General features: G+C 30.3%; 1 protein-coding gene across 1 annotated transcript in view; it reads left to right on the forward strand.

Annotated features, from left to right (window-relative positions):
- The window catches only part of LOC139517359 (zinc transporter ZIP9-like), a 22,451-nt gene extending 4,472 nt beyond the window's left edge, over positions 1-17,979 (forward strand). Inside the window, exons 2-7 of the mRNA XM_071308316.1 lie at positions 1,444-1,549; positions 1,819-2,013; positions 3,512-3,592; positions 9,057-9,142; positions 10,768-10,902; positions 12,591-17,979. Of these exons, the coding sequence (XP_071164417.1) occupies positions 1,444-1,549; positions 1,819-2,013; positions 3,512-3,592; positions 9,057-9,142; positions 10,768-10,902; positions 12,591-12,836 (849 nt within the window). The 3' untranslated portion in view covers positions 12,837-17,979. The remainder of the gene's footprint in view (positions 1-1,443; positions 1,550-1,818; positions 2,014-3,511; positions 3,593-9,056; positions 9,143-10,767; positions 10,903-12,590) is intronic.
- Positions 17,980-18,508: the final 529 nt, after the last annotated feature.

Genomic DNA, 18,508 nt, shown 5'->3' on the forward strand with positions numbered 1-18,508 from the left:
CTCTAAATTTAAAATCGATGGTGATCGCTTATCTAGCGGAATAAAACTTTAATATCTATGAATTTGAACATTTTTATACAGAATGAACATAATATCAATTTTTGATTTTTTTGCGAAGTTTCCCTTTAACATTAAATAAGTATTCATCAAATTAATGAAAAAGAAAACATATACATGTAATAATTCCTCAAGTTTTATTCAGGAAAATATAATTTATTTCATAAAAACATGTACATATAAAAAGATGTCGAATAATTCAACTGGAATTTGAATAAGAATTGGGTGAGAGCGTGTAGGGTTGAACAAGGTACATGTAGGATGCGACAGTGTATTGGGCTTGAACCTACCTGTAGAAACCTTTTCTTACAGAGCGTCTTTTTACCACAGAATACCACAGAAGTTGAACACTCAAAATATACCACAACAGAACTACAAAAATCACAACAGAACTACAAAAATCACAATAAAATTACTGAAATATACCACAGAACATTAAAATTACTAATTTTATAAAATGCAAATCTAATGATTCAGAATCATATTATTTCTTTGATTCCAGTTGTACACCAATGACATGACGATAAACTGGATAGGATAAAAATGATCATAGCTTTTTAGTTTTTTGGCACATTTTTTATATTTGGAAATTTGAGACACTTAACTAATGCATTGTAATAATAAAAATCTGAAATAAACATTTATCAAAATAGTTTTGAGCTTAAAAAATTTACCTCATGGTTTTTCACATTCGGGGATCAATATACGCTTTGAATACGGTATATTGAAGCTGTACTTTGTCCCCACTTGAATTATTTTTTGAATTTAAGTAAATTTTTTACTTAGTCCAAATAATTGTGACGTCTTGAAAGGTTATTTATTTTTTTACTTTGACGTCAAAGCCAAAAAGAAAATCAAAAAAATTTAAGATGTCATAATGATTTGGACTACTTTTAACTTAGAGGTAAGAATCAGTTGAAAAAGAAACGGAAATACTGAAGTGTTTCCTATGTTGGTCCTGTTGTCAGGGATTTTAGTAATGACATCATTTTCATTGTAAACACTATCATTCATCATCAGGTAACAAAAAAAAATGTTTTTCATATCAATGATTAACTTTAATAAAATTGTTACTGTGCTCTTTCTTATATTATCTACAAAAAATGTAGGCTGATAGATATATTATATTTTACTCAAAGTCATTTGACAAATGAGACATGAAGAAAGAAAAAGAGATTTCTGCGCAAATGCAGGAAATATAAATATTAGAAAATAGAAATATTAATAATTTTGAGATCATATTAAAAGTGTAATGTATCAAGTCTGACCATTCAATGTGTTCATCTCATTATTTTCTGTTCCAGAGATCAATTTTAAATTTGACATATTTATTAACATTTTGACATCAACCATGTTGACAAATATATTCTTCATGTTCTTTTGTAGGAGAAGTTAAAACTAGTGACAGTGTTTGGTGCAGGTCTACTGGTAGGAACAGCTTTAGCTGTAATTATACCAGAAGGAATACATGCTATGTATAGTGCTGGTCCAGGTTAGTAGATAAAAAATGTGATTATTGTGCTTATTTTTTTTTTTTTTAATCTAAATGTATTCATCAACAAGGTTAAATAGTGCGTTTGGAAAAGAAAGATTTTTTTTACAGTGAAACCCTATGGCCAGAAAAATATAAATAACATATTTGGAAACATCTTATGAAGATAGATTCTACAATGTCCAGCTCTTCCATGTCTGTAACTTTTTAATGCAAATATAACAAACATATATCAGGGAAATCATTTGATTATTCATGATTATTTGTAGGTCATCACGATCATGAGCATTCTTCGACTGAAAAAGAGGCAACAGAACATAAACATGAGGCTGGCTCATCACATGACCATCACAGCCATGGAATGGAAGATAATCATTCAATAATTGGTGTTACCTTGGTAATAGGATTTATATTTATGTTGTTGGTTGACCAAATAGGAGGATCACATATGCATGGTTCATCAGGTATGCTATAATTTATGCACATGCATAATCTTTTAAACTTTAATCTACCAGTGAAAAAAGTACAGTTAAATCCAGTCTCCTGCAAATTGATAATAAAACTATTTCTTTGAACACAAATCAGAAATAAGTAAACAATCCCCTAACAGTTAATCTTAAGGATTTAAGTAAATTTTAAGAGTAAGATTCATATTCTTTTGTAGAAAATTGTTTTTGGGATACGATTGCTTTTAAGCAATCTGTAGACTTTTACCGTTGACTCAGGGCTCATTCCCTCACGTCAACCGTTTTATTCTAAACATTCAGCAACATCTCAGATTCTTATGATTGTCTTGCTTTAAAAGGTAAAAACAAGCAAAAGTATTGAACATAAACAACTTTCCTGTAATGTTCTTCTCATAATCTTCATGTTTGATTTTTCCCTTGACTTATATGCGTGTTTTTAACAACATGGAAAATCAGAATTAAGCAGTATTTATATTTAGTGTTTTTATAAATTTAGAAACACGTCAGAGGGAATTCCCCAGTTTTGATAAATGCGAGAGTTCTTTGAATTCGATAATTCTATTTCTGTCATATAAGAACTGAAGTGGAGTTTTCTATATTTTACCGTTATGAAACTGATACTGTACTCCCATAAAGAAATTGAGACTCATTCATCATATCATAAATTAAACGTTCTTGTTCCAAATCGCAAGTCGCGGGTTTGTTTATGTATTAATGCGCATGCGTATAGTTTTCTTGATTTCAAGGGGTATCAAATGCGTGGTTGTTCTGGATTCCCTGCTTATTAATTAATTTGAAACTCATTGGATTCTTTCTATGTCTGCCTGCTATTGAGGGTTTAAAATCATATGCATCATTTAAATTAAAATCAATGAAGTTTTACCTATAACACCCCTTTAGCCGAAATGGAGTCTTCCATATTATCGTTTCGAGTTGTCTCCCTTTCAGAAGTATTTCCCGTCAAAATCGTCAAGAAAAAATTTACTCGTTAGATGTCGATAAACGTCGTATTATATTAAGAACGATCTCAATTTAAACAGAGGAGTGTGTACGGAAGGATTCATGCCCACAGACCCAAAGGAAATTAATAATTAAAGATTTAGAAATGAGGTTCCTCCTAGCACTGAGCAAAGTTTTAAGCCTTCAAGGCCATAGTCTTGGAAGGCTATTATAATTTTTTTCTTTGAAGCCTTACTTCGACGTCGAAGTAAGGTGTCAAAGAAAAAAAAATATAATAGCCTTTCAAGACGTCATAATTATTTGGACTATCAAGGCCAGGGCTGCCAAAAATGCGTGAGACTCACGCATGTTCATGCTTTCTTTCAGCAGTATCCTTGGATCAATTTTTTCCTCTTTGATCTTTTCTATTTTGGCCAAATCTCACGAATTTGCTTAATGAAAAGTTGGCAGAACTGCTATACATGTGTCAATGAAAACTATATGACAATCGTATCCCTCAGAGCATTCTGCTCTTTGATTTTAAATTTTTTTCCAGATCCAGAGTCACCAGATACAATAGTACAACAGAACAGAAATAAAATAACAGCTACACTAGGACTAGTTGTCCATGCTGCAGGTATTTTTCATTGTATAAATTTTATCTCAAAATCAATATGTTTGAAATTATATTTTAGATAATTTCTTTACTTTAAAAAAAAATTGATTAATGTATATAGGCAGTGATAGCAGATGTTTTTCTGTCAATAGCTTACACAATGTATTATCTCAAAATTATAAAGATAAAAAGATTTTTTATGTAAAGTACAGTTTATATAAATATAGTAAATCAATATTTTATTTAAGTAAAGAAATCATAATTTATAACAAGTAAACATCCTACTAACATTAGAGATTATAAGATAAAAGTGTTCAAACACACAATTTTCATGCTTCAGAGGACAGGAACTAGGTGATTACAAAAGTACAAAAATAAACAGATTAATCTTTTAGAAAACAAGTGTAACATATGGTACTAATTTTGATTAAAATCTTATTACAATTTGACCTTTTTCATAATCTCTTTGTATGTGTCTGTCCTTTTTAGCTCACCTGGCCCGAAGGGCCAAGTGAGCTTTTCCCATCACTTTGCGTCCAGCGTTTGTCGTCGTCGTCGTCCGTCGTCGTTAACTTTTACAAAAATCTTCTCCTCTGAAACTGCTGGGCCGAATTAAACCAAACTTGGCCTCAATCATCATTGGGGTATCTAGTTTAAAAAATAGAACATAGGGGTAAAATGCAGGTTTTGGCTTATAACTCAAAAACCAAAGCATTTAGAGCAAATCTAACATGGGGTAAAATTGTTTATCAGGTCAACATCTATCTGCCCTGAAATTTTCAGATGAATCAGACAACCCGTTGTTGGGTTGCTGCCCCTGAATATGTAATTTTAAGGAAATTTTGCTGTTTTTATACGACCGCAAAATTTGAAAAATTTTTCATCGTATATTGCTATCACGTTGGCGTCTTCGTCTGCGTCGTCGTCCGAATACTTTTAGTTTTCGCACTCTAACTTTAGTAAAAGTGAATGGAAATCTATGAAATTTTAACACAAGGTTTATGACCACAAAAGGAAGGTTGGTATTGATTTTGGGAGTTTTGGTCCCAACATTTTAGGAATTAGGGGCCAAAAAGGGCCCAAATAAGCATTTTCTTGGTTTTCGCACTATAACTTTAGTTTAAGTTAATAGAAATCTATGAAATTTTGACACAAGGTTTATGACCACAAAAGAACGGTTAGGATTGATTTTGGGAGTTTTGGTTTCAACAGTTTAAGAATTAGGGGCCAAAAAAGGGCCCAAATAAGCATTATTCTTGCTTTTCTCACCATAACGTTAGTATAAGTAAATAGAAATCAATGATATTTAAACACAAGGTTTATGACCATAAAAGGAAGGTTGGTATTGATTTTGGGAGTTTTGGTCCCAACAGTTTAGGAATTAGGGGCCAAAAAGGGTCCAAAATTAAACTTTGTTTGATTTCATCAAAATTGAATAATTGGGGTTCTTTGATATGCCGAATCTAACTGTGTATGTAGATTCTTAACTTTTGGTCCCTTTTTCAAATTGGTCTACATTAAGGTCCAAAGGGTCCAAAATTAAACTTAGTTTGATTTTGGCAAAAAATGAATCAGTTAGGTTCTTTGATATGCTGAATCTAAAAATTTACTTAGATTCTTGATTATTGGCCCAGTTTTCAAGTTGGTCCAAATCGGGGTCCAAAATTAAACTTTGTTTGATTTCATCAAAAATTGAATAAATGGGGTTCTTTGATATACCAAATCTAACTGTGTATGTAGATTCTTCATTTTTGGTCCTGTTTTCAAATTGGTCTACACTAAAGTCCAAAGGGTCCAAAATTAAACTTAGTCTGATTTTAACAAAAATTGAAATCTTGGGGTTCTTTGATATGCTGAATCCAAAAATGTACTTAGATTTTTTATTATGGGCCCAGTTTTCAAGTTGGTCCAAATCAGGATCTAAAATTATTATATTAAGTATTGTGCAATAGCAAGTCTTTTCAATTGCACAGTATTGCTCAATGGCAAGAAATATCTAATTGCACAATATTGTGAAATAGCAAATTTTTTTTTAATTAGAGTTATCTTTCTTTGTCCAGAATAGTAAGCAAGAAATATCTAATTGCAAAATATTGTGCAATAGCAAGATTTTTTTTTAATTGGAGTTATCTTTCTTTGTCCAGAATCAACTTAAATCTTTGTTATATACAATATACAATGTATATTCACTTTTTACTACCAACTGATAAATTAAAATAATCTTTACCATTCAGTGATAACAAGCAGTTTTTTTTACATCTTAATATTTTATGATGTATTTAAATGAGTAGTTATTGTTGCAAACTCCATTAGAAATTTTAATTGAGATTAGTTTTGGAATAAGGGAAAGGGGGATGTGATTAAAAAAATTGGGTTCAATTTTTCTCATTTGAAATTTCATAAATAAAAAAGAAAATTTCTTCAAACATATTTTTGAGAGGATTAATATTCAACAGCATAGTGAATTGCTCTAAGAGAAAACAAAAATTTTAAGTTCATTAGAACACATTCATTCTGTGTCAGAAACCTATGCTGTGTCAACTATTTAATCACAATCCAAATTTAGAGCTGAATCCAGCTTGAATGTTGTGTCCATACTTGCCCCAACCGTTCAGGGTTCAACCTCTGCGGTCGTATAAAGCTACGCCCTGCGGAGCATCTGGTTCTCATTTGAAATTTCATAAATAAAAAAGAAAATTTCTTCAAACATTTTTTTGAGAGGATTAATATTCAACAGCATAATGAATTGCTCTAAGAGAAAACAAAAATTTTAAGTTCATTAGAACACATTCATTCTGTGTCAGAAACCTATGCTGTGTCAACTATTTAATCACAATCCAAATTTAGAGCTGAATCCAGCTTGAATGTTGTGTCCATACTTGCCCCAACCGTTCAGGGTTCAACCTCTGCGGTCGTATAAAGCTACGCCCTGCGGAGCATCTGGTTGGTTATTATCTTGAATATTATTATAGATAAAGATAAACTGTAAACAGCAATAATGTTCAGCAAAGTAAGATTTACAAATAAGTCAACATGATCGAAATGGTCAGTTGACCCCTTTAGGAGTTATTGCCCTTTATAGTCAATTTTTAACCATTTTTCGTAATTCTTAGTAATCTATTACAAAAATCTTCTCCTATGATATTACATGGCCAAATTAATCCAAACTTGGCCACAATCATCTTTGGGGTATCTTGTTTAAAAATGTGTGGTGTGACCCGGCCAACCAACCAAGATGGCCGCCATGGCTAAAAATAGAACATAGGGGTGAAATGTAGATTTTGGCCTATAACTCTGAAACCAAAGCATTTAGAGCAAATCTGACATGGGGTCAAATTGTTCATCAAATGAAAATCTATCAGCCTTGAAACTTTCAAATGAATAGGACAACCGGTTATTGGGTTGCTGCCCCGAAAAAAGTAATTTGAAGGAAATTTTGCAGATTTTGGTTATTATCTTGAATATTATTATAGAAAGAGATAAACTGTAAACAGCAATAATGTTCAGCAAAGTAAGATCTACAAATAAGTCAACATGACCAAAATTATCAGTTGACCCCTTAAGGAGGTATTGCCCTTTATAGTCCATTTTGACCAATTTTTCGTAAATTTTTGTAATCTTTTACAAAAATCTTTTCCTCTGAAACTCCTGGGCCAAATTTAACCAAACTTGGCCACAATCATTATTGGGGTATTTAGTTAAAAAATTGTGTGGCGTGACCCGTCCAACCAACCAAGATGGCTGCCATGGCTAAAAATAGAACATAGAGGGGAAATGTAGATTTTGGCTTATATCTCTGACACCAAAGCATTTTGAGCAAATCTGACTAGGTAAAATTGTTTATCAGGTCAAGATCTATCTGCCCTGAAATTTTCAGACAAATCAGACAACCTGTTGTTGGGTTGTTGCCCCCAAATTAGTAATTTTAAGGAAATTTTGCAGATTTTGGTTATTATCTTGAATATTATTATAGATAGAGATAAACTGTTAACAGCAATAATGTTCAGCAAAGTAAGATTTACAAATAAGTCAAACATGACCGAAATGGTCAATTGACCCCCTAAGGAGTTATTGTCCTTTATAGTCAATTTTCAACAACTTTTATAAAATTTGTAAATTTTTACTAACATTTTCCACTGAAACTACTGGGCCAAGTTCATTATAGATAGAGATAATTGTAAGCAGCAAGGATGTTCAGTAAAGTAAGATGTACAAACACATCACCATCACCAAAATACAATTTTGTCATGAATCCATCTGCTTCCTTTGTTTAATAGTCACATAGACCAAGGTGAGCGACACAGGCTCTTTAGAGCCTCTAGTTTCATTTTTCTCAGGAATTACATTAATAGATTTGCTATTATTAAACACTTCATTACTATATGCTATAATTCATCCTTAACATCTTGTTAACCAAATGCTTATAGTTTCTTACACATAATGGTTATGCATTAAATTTTGGGTTCTTTTCCTCAGGAACCACAAATCAACTTTTCTAAAAGATGTTAGATTGTCATGTTTGAGGGGCCTGATGGGTTATTTTTGTTTTTTGTGATCAGCGCATTTTCGCTATGGTGATCTGTTTTTCTACAAATTTTTTTTTTTATATTTTCATGATCCGTAATCATGGAAATTTATTTTCTGTGAATCGTGATTGTGAAAAAAATCAATTCGTGAATCGTGATGATACAGCTGAACAAGTACTGGCACATCTCATTACCATGGAGATTATTTGGCCCCGCCCCCTCAGTTATGGTCTATTTACTTTAAAACGTTTGCTTAGTTTTCATGTATTAGTTTGTGATTAGGTCTAGTTTATGGTGAACCACTAGTGGTAAGTCAAAGATATTTGGTATACAGCTGTACTAGTACTGTCACATCTCATTACAATGGAGATTATTTGGCCCCGCCCCCTCAGTTATGGTCTATTGACTTTGAAACTTGTACTTAGTTTTCATGTATTAGTTTGTGATTAGGTCTGTTTATGGAGAACCACTAATGGTAGGTCAATGATATTTGGTATGCAGTTGTATTAGCATTGGCACATCTCATTTCCATGTAGATTATTTGACCCGTCCCCTCAGTCATGGTTTATTGATTTTGAATTTTTTTTGCTTAGTTTACATGTAATAGTTAGGGTTTAGGTTTATTTTAAGGGAACTACTAATGATAGTTAAGTCAATGGTATTTGGTATGAAGTTGTATTAGCATTGGCACATCTCATTTCCATGGAGATTGTTTAGCCATGTACCTTCAGTCATGGTTGATTGACTTTGAATATTTGCAAAACTTACGTGTTAAAGTGTTGCTATTTTAATTTCAACATTTGCATTATCGAAATTACAAAAAAGTGAGACATATCTCTGTGATAACAGTTTATTACACACTTTTAACAATGTTAACTTCCTTTATACTAAATAATTATAGCTTGGGGTAGCATTAGTAAGCAATATCTCTTACTTGACTGATGATTTTCTATTTTTAGCTGATGGAGTAGCATTAGGTGCAGCTGTCATGTTAAATCATTCATCACTTACGCTTATAGTATTTGTAGCTATTATGTTGCATAAGGTAAGTCAATTATTTTGTTTTTGACAAACACTTAATGTAGTTCAAACATAAATAGGGTGTATGACTTCTATCCCACCTACTTCACAATACTTTTTATACGCCCGTCAAAATTTTGACGGGATGTATTATGGTATACAAATGTTCGGTGTCCGTCCGTCTGTCCGTCTGTCCGGCGTAAACATGTCGCACCGTAACTTGAGAACGACTTATCCAAATCTCATGAAACTTAAAATAGTTGTTTCTTATGATGGTCAAATGATCTGTATACTTTTTGGTGAAAATAAGATTTAAACTTTTTGAGTTACGGCACTTTGTAACTAAAACAGGGGTGTGTTTTTTTTCACATGTCGCACCGTATCTCACAAACGTTTCTTGATTATTGCTTAAAACTTTACACACTTCTTAGTTATATTAATCTTAATATCTGTATACTTTTTGGTGATGATTCAAAATTTCATTTTTGAGTTTTTGAGTATTTTATAAAAAAGGGGGAGGGTTTTTTTACATGTCGCGCCGTATCTCAAAAACGATTTATGATTATTGCTTAAAACTTTACACACTTCTTTGTTATATTAATCTAAAATCTAAAGATCTGTATACTTTTTGGTGATTATTCAAAATTTCATTTTTGAGTTATTGAGTATTTTGTAAAAAAGGGGGAGGGGTTTTTTACATGTCGTGCTGTATCTCAAAAACGATTTATGATTATTGCTTAGAACTTTACACACTTCTTTGTTATATTAATGTAAAGATCTGTATACTTTTTGGTGATGACTCAAAATTTTATTTTTGAGTTATTGAGTATTTTGTAAAAAAGGGGAGGTTTCTTTTTTACATGTCGCACCGTATCTCAAAAACAATTTATGATTATTGCTTGAAACTGTACACACTTCTTTGTTATACTAATTTAAAGATCTGTATACTTTTTGGTTTGATTCAAAATTTTATTTTAGTGATATTTGTAAAAAAAAACACACGGTGGGGGGGAGGGGGGGGAGGGGTTTCACATGTCCCGCCGTGTCTCAAAAACAATAAATGGTTATTGCTTAAAACTTCCTCAGAAACTATTTATGATTATTGCATAAAACTTCCACACAAGACGTCGGGCGTATCATGCGCTCATGGCGCAGCTGTTTATTTATGCTGACGAAGTGTAAAAGAAGTTAAAAATATGTATAATACTGTATGACTACTGTCCAAGCAAAACGTACAACACATCTTTTATTTTAAAAGCTTTGGTTTTTTCCCCACACATACAGATTTAAGATCAGATGTACTTTGTTTGTGTATCTATTTATGATGGAACCAGCTGCCCGAGACAAAAAAAAAAATATATCTAAAAATATATTTTCTATATGAGACAACTTGAGTTTGAGTTATTTTCAGTGTTTACTGTACATGTGTTAGAGGTGTTACTGGTTGGCTTCCTTATTATTTGAATATAGCAATTTTATCAATCTATATAGGCAATAATTTTTAGACTTACCAGCCTCTATATATCTCTTGTTAAATGCATAATACATTTTTTGTAATTCAAATTCTTTATCAATTATTTTACAGTAGTAGGTAATCAGACTTCTCAGTCATTGTAAAATACTGGTAAATCTTGAGATTTCTTATTACAGGCACCTGCAGCATTTGGTTTAGTATCTTTCCTGTTGCACGAAGGCTTTGACAGACCTAGAATTAAGAAACATTTGTTTGTGTTTTCTATTGCTGCTCCATTAATGGCAATTATCACATTTATATGTTTAAGTCAGGTCAGTATAATATACATCATTTAAAAGATAATATGACAAAGATTTGTAACAAATAAGTGGTACAATATGAAATCATTTGAAAAATAACAGGATACAATCTGTTTCAAACCCATTGAAAGATCCAAGCTGAAAGAAGTGTGTATCATTTGTATAAGAAAAGAAAATGAAAACTGAATTTCAAAGAAATCAAAATTATTTGTTGTTAATTAATACCCCTATACTTGAAATTAATGGCTAACTAGCTAGTCTAATCCTTAACATGCATGAAAGAAAATAGACAAATAGGTGTAGAATTAATATTGTTAACAGACCAATTTTGGGGACACGTCAGACTTGGATGTTTTTAATAAGTAAAACAAGGTGATGTGGTATGATTGCCGATGAGACAACTATTCAACACTATCTAGATAAGGTTATGAATCATGCAAAATAAATTGTGGCGAAATAAAGTTACAAGGGCTAAACACAACTGAAGTATTTACCTAAATAAATAGTTTATAGTATGCTTATTATAACCAAACCAGTATAAGAATAATCTTACTTTGATTGAGAGAGGTTGTGGATAGGATCTCTGGCTCAAAAACCAAAGACTTGAAAATTGGTAGTTGTTACATTTGTGTACCTCTCTGCCAAGCACACAACATTCTGGAGCAAAAGTAAGGATCCAGAGTCAAATAATATGCATGAGTACGGTGACATGTTTATATGGAGAGATACCTTGTGAACTGCCCCCTTTAAAAGTTAGATAGGAATGTCTGTCTTTTACAAACAGGGTTCATATTTATCTCATATTAACATGATGTCGTTTTCATATAATGATAATAATAATAATAATAATAATAATAATAATAATAATAAATTCTTTATTTAAAGAGGGTAAACACAATTAGTTACAATTACTAATCTTCCCTGAGGCCCTCATATACATGTATACCATACAAGTAAAAAAAATTGAAATAATAATAATAAGAGAAAAAAGCAGACATACAACATATAAACACAATTGTATTCAATGTACATACACCATGATTAAAAGATATAAAACAGTTACAGATTGCATGTAGTAAATAGATATAACATACAAATCAGTAAAATCATACATTCTAAGAGTAATAGTTGCAATAATTTCAGACTGAATATTGGAACTGTCTCAAGTATAGTTTTATAATTTGTTTAAAAGAATAAGTGTTTTGCACTTTACACATTTCATATGGTAGTTCGTTCCATAAAACTGATCCAGAATAAGCAAAAGATTTTTTAAAAAGTTCAGTTTTCGGCTTTGGAACTATCAAATTACCTTGAGTAACACCCCTTAAGGCGTAAGGATTAGTAACAGATATAAGTTGAAACTTTTGAAATAGGTACTGTGGGGCTTCTTTCCGCATACATTTAAATAGCAATAAATATTTTATTTCATATGCACGTACTATATGCCATTGGAGATTTACTCACTATAACATGTACAATTTACTTGTTTTTGACCATTAACAGCAGTGTTATTGACTATCAAGCAGTAGTCACTTTTCCTTTAGATAATTTATTTTAAACAAAGCCAAAATAAAAAAAAATAATTATCAAAGAATATTCTTACAACAGGTATTACAATGACTTAAGGCCCACAGCTGACTATTGTTACCATTATCTTGACTTGAACCTTATAATTTATGTCAATATTTTTTCCATTACAGAAAAGTGCAGAGTCTTTCACAGATATTAAAACAACAGGCATAGCTATGTTATTTAGTGCTGGGACCTTTTTATATGTAGCTACAGTCCACGTTTTACCAGAAGTATCATCTGGACAAATCAAACATACCAACCCTGATGGGACCATAGTCATCCATGAACATAAAGGATTTAAAAATGTAGAACTTGTAGCTATTGTTGTAGGGGCTATTCTTCCGGTAATTTTATCTCTAGGCCACAAGCACTGAAGAGTTATTTATAATGGTATTGTTATTAGACGTATCTCACAAGATATTGACAAGAGACTGTCAGATAGAGGCTGTATGATACAACGATTGATATATCATATCTCAAAGATGTGTAAAAGAATTAAATCTCTTCAGCTCTTACATTTTTAAGTGTTTTTTTTTGTTTGTTTCTGCGATGTTTTAACTGGCTGCCAGACTGAAATAAAACTATTTATTGATTAGTAACATTTAAATTTGTTTTTACTGAAATTGATTAAATCAAGCCTACTGACAAGTCCATATTGGTATACAATTTGGTATACAATTTTTACTTCTGATTAAAACAGGACATAAGAAAAATACGAAATAGGGATTTTATTCACCTTGTTTAAGACAATCTTCACACATTACTATTTATATTCCAAGTTTCAGTCTTCTGTTTAAAAAGATCAATTGTATCTACACCTATGTTACTAAGTTTCTCAGTCACATATTTATGATTTACAATATTTTCTACCAAACAATAGTTTTTGTAACATGTTTAACTGAATGTGAAAAAGCATTTCAAATTAAAAAAAAGTTTATTCCTTCAATTTCAACAGCTAAATATTTTCATTGGTGGAACACTTTTATTTTAAGGCATTATTGATAAGAATATTTTATCTTGCCATTAAAAACAAGTTCAATTTGTTTTGTTTAACGTTTTTTTTAAGTCATAATGTATAAATTTGATTGTTGTTTGTGGTTTTATCTTTTGATTTTTTTAACAAAAGCCTTTATTACATGGGTCATAGAACATTGTCACACACATCATATAGTTATAAAATTTGTATCGTCTTTGGAAAAGGAAAGTAAATATGTTCGATATGAATAAAGTTATTTGTCTTCTTATCACTTTATTTAATGAATGAGGTTATATTCAAAAGGAAAGTGCAGTAGAACTGAACGATGAGTTGAATTATCTTTACAAGGTTATTGCAATATAGATAAGTAGGTGTCTATCAATAAAGATATAGAGGGTAGTAGGAACATTTTAGTGTTTTCATTTAATTAAGTTTTACCAATTTTATTAATTAATATTTCATGAATTCTCAATGAAAGAATTAGGTCCTTGTAGTAAGTTGATAAAAAATAGAAATTGCTGTATCATGATTGTGTGATTTAATCCTTCAGAGAGTGCTTGTGACCTGGTTACCTACTGAAATATATATCAGATGTTTACATTGTGTATAAATTAGAATAAATGGAGTACTTGTATTCATTAATATCAAATGTAACAATATAGAATCTATCTACCAACCACTGCAGGTAAAACCTTGATAAATAGACAAAATTAAAATCCTAGAACTATACAACTACTTCTTGTCCCATTGAAGTCATATTGTCAAGAAGAAAACATGTCAATATATCTTATATATTCTACCATGTATTAAAGGGTTCTGCAAATTATTATATTTTACTCTGACATAAAGTTTGTTTTATAATGTCAACATTAAATCAGATATGATTTATACTGGATAAAAAATAGATAACATATCATATTTTTCTACATTCTAGTTGTCAGGTTTAGAACTTGAATAAGGTTTGAGCTATGAAGGAATTTGTGCTGATTTGCCCCCATCTTGGCAGCAAAAGGAACAGACTCTTTAAATTAAAAAAAAAACATTTATAAAAGGTTCTTATTTTTACCTAGTTTAAAAAGAATGACAATTGTATTTTTTTGTAATCTACATAACTAGCATACTGTTATTGTTTTGATGAGGGTTAATTTATATTTACACACATCTATATGAAATCTAATTATCTTGTAATTTTATGTTTTAATGATAAAGATGTAACAATTAACAATGATCATTGGTGAAGAGAAGAATCCCATATTCTTTCATACAAAACAGACACTAGTCTATCTTTGTAGATCTTTAAATGTATTATTTTATTTTGTGTTGTTTTTGGTGTAGCTCACTTATTATAGTATTCTCCAACATGGGTGACCTACAGTTGTTAATTTCTGTATTATTTGACTCATTTGTCCACTTGTGAAGAGTTGTCTCATTGGCAATCAAATTAGGATGACTACTAAATTAATGGCAAATTTACAAATTGATTTCACATTTGTCCACTGCAGCTTTTTCCAGTATAAATCTCTTTAACTCCAGATATAAATGTTTTTTATTAGTCACAGAGCAATGTAGTCTCTGTATATCTTCTACACATTATTATTAAGGTCTTGAGGTCTTAAAACATCAAAAGCTGGAGTATGATTTTATGTGTATATTAGATCATTTTTGTTGTGACATGTCTTGTTCACTGCCTTAATCTCAAATTTTAGTGTAAGCTGATTGATGAGAGATAAGTTTTGGTAGAAAACTTGTATGCTTTTTAATAAAAAGATTTGATAGAAAAAATAATGTTGCCTAAACAAATTTCTAAAATTTGATCATTAATTAGTTTATTTTTTGTGTGCAGTTTTATTGTTATGTGCATCTTATTCACATTCCTGCTGTGGTACTCACTTGATTTTGATGATCTGTGGGTATTTAATAAACCTGCTTTAGATTTTTTTTGTTATATGTTCATTAGCTTTGAAAATGTATATGAAGAATGGTAAGTTGAAAATGCTTTAAATTTGTATTCAAATGATAAATACATCACAAAAGTGGCTTTCACTATATATATATATATCTATCTATCCAGCTATCTATCTATCTATCAATACACTCTTTAAACATTCCTTATGTTTGAAACTAAAAGGTTATTAACAGTTTTGTTTTTTTATGATAGCATTTTTTTCTTGTTCATGTATTTCAAGAAAAAATACATAGAAAAGAGTTAATTTCTGCTATCTGTTGGGATGATTCTTAACAACTCTTATTGTCACATTATAATTCCTTTAAAAACATGTATTATTAAATAGATATATTTTTTCAGCAGTTAATTTCATTGTGTGTGAATGTTTGTAAAATTTTGATTTTCTTACAATATTTTTGTTTCTTATCAAATTAATGCATTTAAATTATGCATCTACAATTATTCAATAATTAACAATTACTTGGAAGACAGGACAACAATACATTTTTGTATGTGTAGTTGACAGGAAATAGTAATTCTAAATCAATGTGGATGCTGTAAAATAATGGAAACCTAAGATAGTACATTTTCCTAACATTTTAAATTTTTTGATATGATTTTTTAATTCTAGTATGAAATTATTCCATGCTCACCATTTTGTTTGTCACTTTCAAAGAATCATTGGTGTTTCATCTAGCTGATAGTCAACTTGTACAATCTTGACCTGAATTAACTGCTCATTATAAGTTTTGGAACTTAGAAAAGAACGGTGTTTTCCCCCAAGTGTCCATTTTATTTAGGGTATTTTAAATATCATGTGATATTTGTATATTATGAATGATATTAAAATGATAGAGTAAATTGTGTAAGTATTATCAACTGTAAGTATATTCAATCATATGTATGACTTATTAAAAACTATCATTTGATTTTACTATATTTTGTTTTTGTTGATTTTTTTGTTTATATTGTATGTATAAAAAAATTTGTGATTGAAAGGAAGTTTAAAGTATGGAAATGTAATCACTAATGTTTTGCTATGCGATCTCTAGTGTAAGTTTGTTTACAGTACAGAAGATAGGGTCAGAAGTTTTAATGTTTATTTTAGAATGATCCTTTAAAGGGCATTAGCTGTCAAATTCATGTTCACTGATTCAACTCGATTTCTCATATTTGATTTATAACATACTAAAACTTATATTCAAATAACAAAGCAGCAAAAATAAACAATTTACAATTCATGGACTTAATAATATGTATCAGCATTACATATATTCTAGTCTAGACATTATCTTATTAACTGTTTGGATGACCTCTGAAAACTGCCAGTGGTCATATAACCTGAATTTAAACATAAATATAGGTATAAATAGAAAGTGAGGACATGTAATTGATTTTCTTAGGTCTGCTGGATTACATGTTATAGGTAAAAAAAAAAGTATGTTACCCATAGTTTTTACCTGTATAAGAATGTTTTTATATGAATGGAGGTAATCAGCCTATTGGTTCACCCTTGTTTCACTTTCAATTTCGACATTCTTTCCTTTTGATAAATAAACAAGCCTAGTGCATGCATAACCCATCTCTAGCTAAGGGGTTACATTGAAGGTTACATGAATAGAGGTTAAATTATTGATTTGCAGGTCAAAGAAACATCAGCATTGTTTTTGTGCTTATAAAGAAATTTTATTTAAAAATTCTGCTTTTATTAATACTTGAGTCAAAAATAATAATATTCAAATCTGTTCACAGCTGGTCCTGTTTGTGCTACTGAGAACTTGACTTCATTTATAACAGACACTTGTATGTGGTTGGACACTTGATATTGACCTAAAAATATCTTTTGATTTTATTGTATTATCTGATTGCTGTCTCATTGATATGTGCACCCCTGATCTCTTCTCAATAATTATGTCTTTTTTTGTTATTGGCTTCTGTGTCTCTGTGGCAAATTCTATCACATACTAATACAATTCTATTACATCTATAACAATTCTATTACATATATTACAATTCTATTACATTTATTACATACTATTACAATTCTATTACATATTATTACCCATTTCAATTTATGTGTAAGTTGAATATTTTTGGTTTTTCCCTTTTCTTACCCTCACAACAAAGTTCTGGGGTATAAAAGAATCTATTTGAGTGAACTGACTTTATGAACTATAAGTATAAATGAAGGGGTGAGTGTAGTAGAACATTGTGGAGTGAGTGTAGTAGAACATTGTGGATGATTTTTGCCTACTTTCATATTGACAATTGTTGCCTTTTTTGTTGATTTATATTAATGTGTTAATACAGCTGTGCTTGTGGTATTTTTCTAATGAGTTAGTTTGATCATGCAAATGCTTTGCTAAAATGACTGTCAGCATAACAGATGTTACATTAACTATTTGTTATCATTGTGACAGTATGATTCAAATATTTTAAAACTTTATCAAAGTTTCCTTATCATTTATTATGAAGAATGGTGTGATAGCTGTGATGGAATTTCCATTGTCTGTGGTTATTTATATTGTTAAATGTACAAGATGTAATTATTAATTTAATGGTAGATTAAATAAAATGTTTTGTCTTCCAAAAAAAATGAATTATTCTTTTTATCATGTTTATGTGGCTATGTTTCATTGAAAATGAAAATCTGATAGAGTAAGGTAGGAATTGTGTCCTATGGAGTCATCTTTTTGTTTCTTTAAGTTAAAACATTCAAGTTGTAATATATAATAATCTTCTATATAATGATGATACAATAGAAATAAGATGTTGTATTAAGGCGGGGAACACCATTTGTGAATTAATGTGAATAATAATAATAAAAAAAAAACACTACAAAAGGCCTAATTTTGCACCCTCTCAACCTAATTCTCGATATACTGTCTAACAAGTTTTTTCTTCTTTTTATATGTCCCATTCCACTAAGTAATTTTTATTTCATTTTCATCTTATATTGACTGCTGTAAGATGCTGTTGAATCGAACAGGCATGACATAACAACCAACTGAATCATAGCTTAATTCCAATTATCCGTAGGATGTTGACTCAAATTTTTACATCAATCTATCAGCATGATAAATATACTAAAATATATAAGAAAAAACACTGGATAAATGTGTTTG

Source organism: Mytilus edulis, chromosome 3 (genome assembly GCF_963676685.1).
Source record: "Mytilus edulis chromosome 3, xbMytEdul2.2, whole genome shotgun sequence".
In the NCBI taxonomy this organism is placed as follows: Eukaryota; Metazoa; Mollusca; class Bivalvia; order Mytilida; family Mytilidae; genus Mytilus; species Mytilus edulis.